The 12,413-nt window shown below is 34.6% G+C and overlaps 1 protein-coding gene across 1 annotated transcript; it reads left to right on the forward strand.

Moving 5' to 3' along the window:
* The first annotated feature begins 1,513 nt into the window (after nt 1-1,513).
* LOC125185393 (putative calcium-transporting ATPase 13, plasma membrane-type) lies at nt 1,514-4,348 on the forward strand. The gene has a single exon (XM_048081920.1). The coding sequence runs from the start codon at nt 1,514-1,516 to the stop codon at nt 4,346-4,348; it is 2,835 nt and encodes a 944-aa protein (XP_047937877.1).
* The last annotated feature ends 8,065 nt before the right edge of the window (nt 4,349-12,413 follow it).

Raw genomic sequence — 12,413 nt, forward strand, 5'->3', positions numbered from 1 at the left:
CCATGTTGTCCCAAACCTCCATACTTTTGTGGGACAGAGGGAGTATGATTTAATGTAAATTTAATTTGAACATTATTTTAAATTTTTTGTAAAATTAATTTGCATATAGATATTTTATTTTTAATGAATCTTATATATTAATTTAATTTTTTAAATTAAAATTTTATAATTAAGTTTTATAATAAATAAATTAGAATATAAAATGAATAGAAATTAAATAATGAACCCATGAATAATAAGAGAAATAGAGTATTGAAGATGCTATCTCATAGATAAAAAAGTAAGAGAGATGAAAATGTAGAGAGAATAAAGTATAAAGTGAATAAAGTAGAGAGAATAAAGTAAGAGGGAGTAAAGTATGAAAGAGAAAAAAGTTACTACCATATATGGAAATGACTCAACTAAAGAAACTTTTCAAAATGAAAAAATGACTTAAAAAAAAAAGAAAGAAGAAGAAGTAGTTAAAAGATAAAGTAAAAAGTAGTATGAGATCTAAAAGTGACGGTAAGAATGTACAAGAGACAAGTAGTAAATGACCTAAGAATATCAATATATAAATACCAATTGAAAATAACATAAGAAGTAATCCTTATTACTGGTTTCTAAATCTCTATCCATAATAAGGGAAAATAAATGTTGATATAGTGGTAAAGTGGTTAATCATGATGCTAAAGTGTTGAGTTCAAATACTTGCAGTCTCAAGATAGATATCATATTTTCTTTTTTATTTATCCTATAAAAAATACTCCTTCCGTCTTATTGAAGATGATCTATTTTCCTTTTTGGTTTGTTCTAATCAAGATGACTCATTACTTAAAATGGAAACATCTTTATTTCTACTTTATTCCCTCTCTCTTACTTTACTCTCTCCTCTTACCACACAAAATATAATTGCATAAAATCTTGTGTCGCCCAAGAAAGGGGTCATCTTCCTTGGGACGGAGGGAGTACTATATACTCTCTTTGTCCTATTAAATATGCAATATTTGAGAATCGACACGAGTTTTTATGTAGTGTTGTTCTGTAAGTTAATGAAGAGAGAGTAAAGTAAGAGAGATGAAAAAGTAGAGATAGAAATGTTTCCATTTTAGGAAACGTTTCATTTTCAATGAGATAAACTAAAAAGGAAAACGTTTTATTTCTACTGAAACAGAGGGAGTATTTTTTATCCGAAAAAAGTTCTATTTTATATTAAATATACTGTATAAAATTATACATCATTCATTTCCTATAAATAGAAATTTGAAAATAGCACGAGTTTAATTGTGAAAATTAATAAAATAAAAAGGATAAAGTAAGAAAAAAAAAGATAAAATTAATTATTAATAGATTATGAAGTCCATCTCCTAAAGCAAAAAAAATTTTATTTTGGGAAATAAATGGATTACTTAGTACACTTATAAAATCGACGTGTCAGAGATTTAGCCACTATACCACATTGAATGGTCATATCTATAAATGTAGGTTGATATTATGAACTCAATCAAAAGCAACACCCTCTCAATTGATCACCATGCAGCTGGCAAACTCACCCTGCAAATCACCGCCAATCATCGGCGCTGGTGTAGCCGGCCACCAACCTAAATTCTCCGGCGTCAGTCCATCAACCCTCAACCACCTCGTCAAAGACAAAAACCTCCACCAACTCTCACTACTCGACGGAGCTCGCGGCATCGCCGCATCGCTCAAAACAGACTCCAACGTCGGAATCACCGGCGACGAAGAAGACCTCGCCGCCAGAAAACAAGCCTTCGGCACAAACACCTATCCATCTCCTCCCACTAAGACCTTCCTCCATTTCATACTCAAAACTTTCAAAGATCGGGAAATCCTCTTCCTACTAGCCTTTGCGGTTTTCTCTCTAGCCTGGTACAAAGACGGCATCACATTCATTGTTGTCATCCTCTCCATCGCCTTCTCTGCTTTCAGTAACTTCAAACTGTGCAGACTTTTGGACAAGCCAAGCAGCAACATATCAGCAGAAGTTGTTAGAAACGGAAGAAGGCAAGATGTCTCAATCTACGAGGTCGTCGTCGGCGACATTGTATGCTTGAAGATCGGAGATCAAGTCCCTGCAGACGGCCTCTTCTTGGACGGGCACAGCCTGCGACTGGATGAATCAAGCATGACTGGGGAGACTGGCCTTGTGGATGCCAACCCTTTTCTCCTCTCCGGCACTACGGTGGCTGACGGCTATGGAAAGATGGTGGTTACGAGTGTCGGGATGAACACTATGTGGGGGGAGACGATGAGCAAGATGAACCAGGATACAGACCAGGAGACGCCGCTACAGATCCGCCTCAGCAAGATCACTATCACCATAGAAAAGCTCGGTACAGCTGTGGCTTTTCTGGTTCATGTCGTGTTGCTCATTCGATACATAGCTGGAGCTGATAATGGGGTGAGGGGGTTTGATGGCCCAAGGACTAAACCAGATGATGTGATCAACTTTGTCGGAGGAGTTATTGAAGAAACTGTGTCCACTGCTGTGGTTGCTACACTTGAAGGTTTGAATCTGAAACAGACTCTCACACTCACTCATGCCTATTTTATGAAGAAGATGATGGCTGATCAGGCTATGGTGAGGAACCTCTCCGCTTGCGAAACCTTGGGTTATGCTACTGTCATCTGTACACACAAGACAGGTACACTAACTATGAATAAAATGAAGGTGACAAAGTTTTGGTTAGGGAAGCACTCCTTTGAAGGTGGACTTAACATGGCAAGGTGTGTATTGGAGCTGCTCCGTGAGGGGGCCGGCCTCAACACGACGGGTGGTGTGTACACGTCCCGGGAAGGGCTCGAGTTCTCTGGTAGCCCGACAGAGAAGGCGATCCTGTCATGGGCTGTGGCGGATCTGGGGATGGATATGGAAGAAGTTAAGAGTGGTTGTGAGATCCTTGAAGTGGAGGCATTCAAATCGGAGATGAAGAGGAGTGGTGTTTTGATGAAGAGAGATCATGAATTTCATGTGCATTGGAAAGGAGCTGCGGAGGTGATCCTTGCTATGTGCTCACACTACTATGATTTGGATGGTAACAAAAATGATATGAGTGATGAAGAGAGATTGCAATTTAATCATATTATTCAAGGCATGTCTGCTTCTAGCCTTAGGTGCATTGCATTTGCACATAAACAGCTCTCTAATTCCGAGTGCGATGAGGTGAAGAAAATTCAAGAAGATAACATGGTTCTACTAGGCTTAGTTGGGCTAAAAGATCCATACCGGCCTGATGTGAAGCAGGAAGTGGAAGATTGCCAGAATGCAGGTGTGGATGTGAAGATGATCACCGGCGACAACGTGTTCACAGCCAAGGCTGTAGCCACAGAGTGTGGCATACTCCGTCCAGGCCAAGATCAAGACGGATGTGTAGTTGAAGGAGTTGAGTTCCGCAGCTACGCAGAAGAGGAGCGGATGAAGAGAGTCGAGGCCATCCGTGTGATGGCCAGATCCTCCCCAATGGACAAGCTCCTAATGGTGCAGTGCTTGAAAAAGAGAGATCTTGTTGTGGCAGTCACAGGACACGGCACACACGATGCACAGGCGCTGAAAGAGGCCGACATAGGCCTGTCGATGGGGATCCAAAGCACAGAGGTGGCGAAGAAGAGCTCTGATATAGTGATCATGGACAACAACTTCACATCTGTGGTGACAGTGTTCAAATGGGAGAGGTGTGTTTACAACAACATACAGAAGTTCATTCAGTTTAAACTGACAGCTGATATTGCAGCACTGACCATCGAAAGTGTGGTGGCGGTCTCGTCTGGGAAGATGCCTCTGGCGGTGGTGCAGCTGTTGTGGGTGAATCTGATCATGAATACCCTCGGCCTCGGGGGGCTGGCTCTTGCCACGGAGAAGCTGACAAGGGATCAGCTAATGGAGAGACGGCCCGTGGGGCGACATGAGCCGTTGATCAGTAAAGTGATGTGGAGGAATCTGATGGCTCAGGCTGTGTACCAGATTGTGGTGTTGTTGGTGCTGCAGTTTAGAGGAGAGGGTCTGCTTGGGGTTAGTGAGGGGGTGAAAAATACCATGATCTTTAATACGTTTGTGTTGTGCCAGGTGTTTAATGTATTCAATGCAAGGAAGCTTGAGAAGAGGAATGTGTTTGAAGGGTTGCATAAGAACAAGTTGTTTGTGGGGATTGTTGGAGTGACACTGGTTCTTCAAGCTTTGATGGTGGAGTTGTTGAATAAGTTTGCCGATACAGAGAGGCTGAGTTTAGAAGAGTGGGGGATTTGTGTGGGAATTGGGGCACTTTCATGGCCTATTGCTTGGCTTGTGAAGCTTATACCGTTTCCCGATGAAACGGTTGGAGGAACGACCGACCCCACTGCCCGCCCATAAAACTCTACTACATTTCATATGATAATACTATTGTAAGGTTTTAACTACGTACCTTTATTTCTTGTTATGCATCTAGGATATAGGGCGTATGTTATATGCCTGGTCGTACTGGTCGAACCGAGTCCGATATATAGGTTTTTCTATCAATAGGGTCTTTTAAGAACCTATTGAGAAATAAACCTTTTATTGTACTCTAATAAATATTCATGATTGGCTATAATTACGCTATTGCTTTTCTCAAAACCCTATCTCCTTTTCCTTTCTCACTACACACCTCTCCCTCGAATCCAACTTCCAAGTATTACTGGTCAGGCTTTTCTCTTATTTTTATATTCAAGGGAAAGATACGTCCCTTTTTAATATTGGTTAGCATATAGCTAGTAATATCGTGTTGGCTTGTCTTTGTAGAGCGAGACAACAAAGAAAAAGTATAGCAAATCATGGTCAACTATATATATCCGGGTTATTTCATTCTTGTCGGTTCCTAGTACTTCATGCATTATTGTTAGTACTTTGTAAGTACAACTCAGGAAATTGTAATGGTTATTGTGATAATAAGAAATACTATCGTAATAAAGTCATCAATATGATAAAACTTGACACTAATGTGGGTTCACGTCGTATAGAAAGTTGGCAAGCCCTAGTATAATATACACTTTCAATACCCTCATTTTGCCACGATATATATATTTTGGGTTAAAGAATGTTACTTCCTTCGTTCCACAATAAGAGTCACATTTTGTCAATTTCGGTCGGTTTCACAATAAGAGTCACATTTCACTTTTACTATAAATGGTAAGTAGGTCTCACATTCCACTAACCTACTTCACTCACATTCTATTATAAACCAATATAAAAAAAGTGGATCTCATATTCTAGTGACTTTTCCGACCTACTATTCTTCACATTTCTTAAAATTCGTGCTCACACCATATGTGAGTCATATTATGGGATGACGGAGTGAGTATTTCATTGTATATGAAAAAATACTATTGTTTGACTGTCGACCGAAATTAAAATTAATTTTTCTCTTAGTCGCTCATTTCTTTTCTTCTACACAACTTAAGCATATTTTTGAGGTCTGATTCGGAACCGGAACTACACTTAAGAATCGATCTGGTACTATTAAGTTTATACTGAAGAGAGAGTTGGATTCTTTTTTTACTGCTTGCATGTGGGTTAATGGTGGTGAAATAAGAGAATTGGTGAATATTCGCCACTCCTATTTGTTAGCTAAAAAGGTCTTGCTACATGGAAAGAAAGCATGGTACAAAGAATAGAAGAATTACCTGGTGTGATGGATGATTCCTTTGGGAAGAAGGCTCAATTTCACTAGCCGATCCAGAACTCTCTCTCTCTCTCACTCGTTATTTTGTAGATAACCACCTACGGAGTGGACTCTCTCAATTTTGGGGTATTTTATGGTCCCAAATTTTAGAGGCTGGGATTTTTGGAGGCTGTTGATGGTCCCATATTTGGAGGCAGGTCCCAAATTTGGAGGCAGGTCCCAACTTCCCCCCCTCTATGATCTCCGTCTCCGATCATCTTTTTCGGGCATTCTAACGCTTGTTTTGTGAGTGTGAACGACAAAATCGGCCCAAGAGCTCCTCACTCGTTTCCATGTACTAATTTCTTATGCAATAAATGAATTATTTATCAAAATAAATAGTGATTAACCTAAATTATTCATATCATCTCATCATTCATAAGTACTTACTTGTTTTCGAAAATTCACTCTTTCGGTTTCAAATTTCAAGAAATTCCCTGGAACTATGAAAGCTAGTGCAAATCTACTTTCGATCAAAGACTAGGTATTATTGTAGTAGTCATTGTAAAATATTGCAAAGTAGTACTAGTAAGAGTCACAATTTTTTTTTTTCATCTCATAATAAGAGTCACACTTCATTTTTTCATTTCTATTATAAATGGTAAGTAGGTCACATATTCCACAAACTCTCTTCACTCACATTTTATTATGAAACCAATATAAAAAAAATTGAATCTAATATATTATTCAACTAACTTTTTCAATCCACTATTCTTTACATTTCTTAAAATCCGTGTCCACAATAAGAGTAACTCCTATTGTGAGACGAAGGAAGTATAGGGGTGCAATCAATTGCTAACTTTCTTAAGTTGCTAACTTGGTAACTCATCAATGCAGTGTATAAAAAATGTCAACACGATGATATTAAAATGTCAATACATAATTTTGTTGAACTTCAATATAATGTGTTGATATTATGAGTTGACATTTTGATGTCACCATATTGACATTTTTAATACACTGTATTGATGAGTTAGCAGAGTTAACAACTTAAATAGTTAGCAATATAACGCACCCCAGGAAGTATAATATAGATATACATAATTAATGTACATAAATAAAAAAACTAAAAACTATAATAAAATTTAATGAAATTAATATCAAATTTAGGACTCCCTATTTTATTCATTTGATAATCAATAATCATATCAGATAAATATTAGGACTCCCTATTTCCCGCTTAACTTTGGCACATTTCATGTCAGGTTATCCACTTGACTTAATTTGATTTCTTTTTATTTTGTCAATTACTTCATACTTATTATGTTAAATAGGTCACACACATCATAACACGATAATCTTATTCAACTAAGTAATTGCACTCTAAAAGAAATAAGTCAAGTCGGGTGGAATGCAGTGAGTACAATTTTAAAAATGTCATGTTAGCGCAATTATATCATAGATGATAACTTAATAGATTTAATCGCTCTACCATATAGTTGGGAATATTAGTATAAATAGTGGGTCAAGGCGATAGAATTTTTTCTTGGAGTTTGATTAAGTAAATGGGCTTAGTGGATTAATATTGAGCCCGTTATAATTATTTTTATCGGACAAAGAAACGACCAATTAATTTTGAGATATGTAAATATTTAAATAGTGAATCATGTCAAGCATAAGCTATTAATTATGCAATGATAAAATAATAAATCAATAAATTTGCCTTATATAAAATGTTAAGTTATGAATCAAAAAGATATGAAACAACAATAAAACGTAACTTAGTTGATAAGATATTTTTCTTAATCTAATAATCAATAGATTAGAGGGTTCTAGTCAACACCAGAATACTTTTTGAAAAACTTCGTACCGACAACTGTTTCCTCATTTTCAAGTAATTTCTTATGTGATAAATGAATTATTTATTAAAATAAATTATAATTTACCTAAATTAGTTTGATCAACTCATCTATCATTCATAAGGATTATTACTAAAAAAGTTATGTAGTGCGCGGTCTAATGTTAGTTTAACGAATAGTAGGCTAAAATATTTAAACAAAAACAACTAAATATTTTTGAAAATTCTATCTTGATTCTTTAACTATTTCTGTTTCAAGTTTCAAGATTTGAGAAACTCCCTGGAACTATTAAAGCCGTTGCAAAGCTACTTTCGATCAAAGACTAATTAGCGTTAACATTCTAAGTCATTAAAATATTGCAAAGCTACACTTAAAGTTTTACAATGAATTATTGCTATGGATGGGCAAAACACATTCTTTGGTCCTTATACTTTAGTCAAAATGTCAATTAGATTTTTGTACAATTTTTTCATTTTAATAGGTCCTTATACTTTTCACAATATTTTTATCAGGTCCTCGTATGATTTTTCGTTTTAGTAGGTCCTTATACTTTTATCATAACTTTCATTAGGTCTTTGTACAATCTTTTATTTTAGGGACTTTTTTACATTTATCTTGGATAATAATCTAAATTTAATTAAACTTAATGAACTTTTTAATATTCCATTATTTAACTTAGCATAGTCTATAAAGATAATATCATCTTGTTATCCAATAATCTCAATAAGTTGTAGATAATAATAAAAAGATTAACCGTGATGATTGAAGATTAAAATCGAAGTTTTTTTTTTAGAATAACTATCCGAATTTTCAATTGATTATTTATATTTATATTGAAAGATACGTTTCCCTGAATATTTATAATCATAAGATAAGTTAAATAATAAAATTAAAAGGTTTATTAAATTTAAGTAATTAAATATAAATTATTATCTAAGATAAAAGTAAAAAAATATCTTAAAATAAAAAATTGTATAAGGACCTAATAAAATTTATAATCAAAGTATAAGGACCTATTAAAACGAAAAAATTGTACGAGGATGTGATGAAATTTATGAGAAAGTTATAAAGATCTATTAAAACGAAAAAATTGTACGAGGACCTAACGAACATTTTGATTAAAGTATAAGGACCTAAGAATGTGTTTTGCCTCGTGGATGTGATTCCCACAATCACTTGTACATACATTGCAATTTACATCCTATATCAATTGAAAAACTAATAGACAGATTCTCATGTTTAATTAAGTTATTAAAATTTTCCATTTGTGTCGATCTTCACTTAACCCTCAAGTTTGCGTGTGCATGATTGAAGCTTTGCTTCTGCGCCAAGTTCTTTCATAATATCCAAACGGCAACATAATCAAGCTCTGTGCACACCGAAAATAACGACTACGAGTTTCTAATAAATGAAAAAAAAAGATTATATGTACTAAAAAAGACATTTCAAAAATAAAATCAAGAGATATAATTAATTAGTTTTAATACATATACAACCTATGTGCACCCCGAAAATAACGACTACGAGTTAATAAAAAATACATACATTAGTGTACAAAAAACAAAACATGACAAAAAAAAAATCAAAGAGATATAATTAATTAGTTTTAACAACATATACAAATACACAATTAAAAAGTACAAAATTCAATATGGAGTGGATGAGAAGGTATAACAATTAAGAAAATGAATGCAATACGGCAGAATCTCAATAAATTTCTAAAGGGATCTTGATTATGATAATTATAAAATAATTATCAGTTAATAGCTTTGAAATTACATCCACTATATATTTAATACTTATTCAGTTCCCTTTTCCCATTTTCTTTCATTTTCTCCTTCTTCTGCCTTATCTTCTTATTTATTTCTAATTTATTGTAGGGTAGTGTATGGAAAATATCAACACATATCAAAGCAGATTCCATAATCACAAAAAAGGAATAAATAAAAAGGCCGTTGTTAAGACATCACTTTAATTGAAGTTTCCAAATTCTAATTTGAAATTTAAAATATTTTTCATATATTGGGGCTGTATTTTCTTTTAATATTCCCTTTTTCATTTAGTATTTCCCCCCCGTTTTTTTTATTTAAACTTTAAGTTTGAAGGGTTCCCCGAAATAGATGCACCATTTTTTTTTGACCCATGTTTCCGCCCGTTACATGAGGTCGTGCTCGGCGTCGTCGTCGCGGTCGTTTTCCCTCCGGTAGAAACCGAAGAAGTGGATAGATATTCCTGAAGGATCTTCTGAATCGGAGCAAAAGCGAGGGACGACCCACAGCAAGGAGAGGTTTTAGTTGGTGATTCCGTTCTCGGCGGCGAAGGAGAAGAAACGCCGCCCCGCCGCCTTCTTTGTTCTAGAATAAATTTTTTTTATATTCCCCCGGAAGATGACACTTTTTGATTTAGGAAGTGATATTTAAATAGTTAAAGTAAAATAAAGTAGGGAAAAAAAAAAGTAGGGAGAAGGAAAAAAAGATTTTTAATAAAAAAGTTTTTTGGGCAAAAAAAGAAAAGGCTAATAGGAACCCCAAAAGGGAAAGTCTTTAATTTTGGGAAAGTATTTGATTTTAAATAAATAATTTTTACTAAAATAATTAGGGTAAAACATAATTAAAAATCAGAATCTAATTTGGTCAAAATTGAGATTAAATTGTATATATTTTTTTAAAAATTGTTAATTTATTTTTGGGCCGATTTAAAGCTTAGACCCAAAAAATCAAAAAAATAAAAAGGGGGAAAAACATAAAATCAAATATGGGAAAAATTTGGGTTTTACTCTTAAAACTAATATATACAAGATTTTTCACATTTCATAAACTTTTTTTATATTTTTTTAATATTTTTAAAATTCAAGCCGAAAATTTTAGGGGGAACGGGTCTATTAAACTACTTTCGGCCCTAAAAAATTTTCTACAAAATGTACGAAAAATATGAATGAAATATTTAAACTATATTCGTTTTGTGACCAAAATTATTCGTACATTTAATAAATACTCTTCTATTTCCTACTTATGTGATCACACGCCTTTACGCAATAATCTTATTTACATAGATAATTGTGCTCGAAAAAATTTAGCTAATACGAGTACTAGTATTGTTTTATGAGTTTAGTTTTGTGAATGTGATTATTAATGGAAATTACAAAGCGACCCCGTTATTATTTTAATCGTATAAAAAAAAGAAGGATCAATTAAATTTGAGATATGTAAATATTTTAATAAAAAAAAGAATAAATTTGCGCTGAATAGACTGTTAATTAATAAATCAATAAATTTGTGCTGAATAAATTGTTAAATTATGAAAAAAATAGTACGATGTATTATACAATCAACTTAATTGATAAATTTCCTTATCCAATAGAATGGAGGATTCAAAAAATCCGGATAAATGTACAACCATTATTAATTTATTTTTTTTTTTTTTTAAACCGTAAAGGTAAATTTAAAAATTCCATAAAAAATTTTAAATACTTATAAAATTTTTCCCCCTTTTTTTTAGTTCTCAAAAAACTAACGATCACCCCTTTTTGGCAATGCTTGGGACCTTTATTTTTTTTAACAAACCCTTTAAAAAAAAGGACTCGGGTCGATATTTTCTTTTGTTTTTGGACATGTTTTTCTAAAAGTGAATATTTTGGTCCAAATTGTTTTTGGTTTTAGTTTGGCCCCAAAATTTGACTTTTACTTTAAAAAAATCCCCCTTTGAGCTCCTCCCGTTTCCAAGTAATTTTTTATGCATAAATGAATTATTTGTCAAAACTATTTTTTATCTCATCATTCATAATAAATGCATAGTTTCCCTTATATACCCGAACGCCAATTCCCCTTTTCACAGCAGCCGACGGGTTGATGTTGGCATCGATCCATGTCATGTGTAAGTGTCGCCAATATGTTTCGAGATCTTGTTCTCCTTTGTGATGTTCATTTTCTTCCCCTAGTCCGTTTACTTTTTTAATTGTTTTACTTTTTTACAAATGATTGGTTATAGTACTTTTTGTATGATTAAATATAATACTAATTTATTATTTAATTCATTTTTTTTTACACAATAAAATAAAATATGTATTTTGTTATAAATATTCTCCCATTATCTATAGTTTCTCAAGCGTACCCCTTTTTAAATATATGCATTTTATGTTAATATATTAAAAAATTTTCTAAACTAAAATAATTGCCTATTAATATATCTAATTAAGACTCTTCATTTTAAATAATGAAAAGTTTACAAGTAATTTTTATTGCACTCCCAATTTAAATTTTTTTAGATCTGTTACTGGCCAAAATAGACGACATGTCAAAGAGCATCATACCCCAGTTACATTATCATATGAAATGTAGTAGAGTTTCATGGGTGGGCAATGGGGTCGGGAAGCGGGATTATAAACTTCACAAGGCAAGCAATAGGCCAAGAAAGTGCTCCAATCCCAACACAAACTCCCCACCCCCTCCCAAACTGCCCTTTTAGTATCAACAAACTTGTTCAACAACTCCACCATCACCACTTGAAGAAGCACAGTCACCCCCAAACCCCACAAACACCTTGTTCTTATGCAGTCCCTCAAACACATTCTTCCTCTCAAGCTTCCTCGCATTGAACGCATTAAACACCTGGACAGCACAAAAGTGTTAAATATCATGGTATGTTTTACCCCCTCACTCACCCCAAGCACACCCCCCCCCTTAAACTGCGGGACCAGCAGCACCACAATCTGGTACGCCGCCCGGGCCCTCAGGTTTCCCCCACATCACATTGCCCCGATCAACGGCTCATGCCTCCCCACGGGCCGTCTCTCCAAGCTGATCCCACGGGGGTTCTCCGTGGCAAGAGCCAGCGCCCCGAGGGGTCATCATCAGATTCACCCACAACAGCTACTGCCGTCAGTGGCCCCCCCCACCCCAAAACCGCCGCCATGGTGTCGATGGTATCGCCCCCCAATATT

Source organism: Salvia hispanica, chromosome 1 (assembly GCF_023119035.1).
Source record: "Salvia hispanica cultivar TCC Black 2014 chromosome 1, UniMelb_Shisp_WGS_1.0, whole genome shotgun sequence".
Taxonomy (NCBI): Eukaryota; Viridiplantae; Streptophyta; class Magnoliopsida; order Lamiales; family Lamiaceae; genus Salvia; species Salvia hispanica.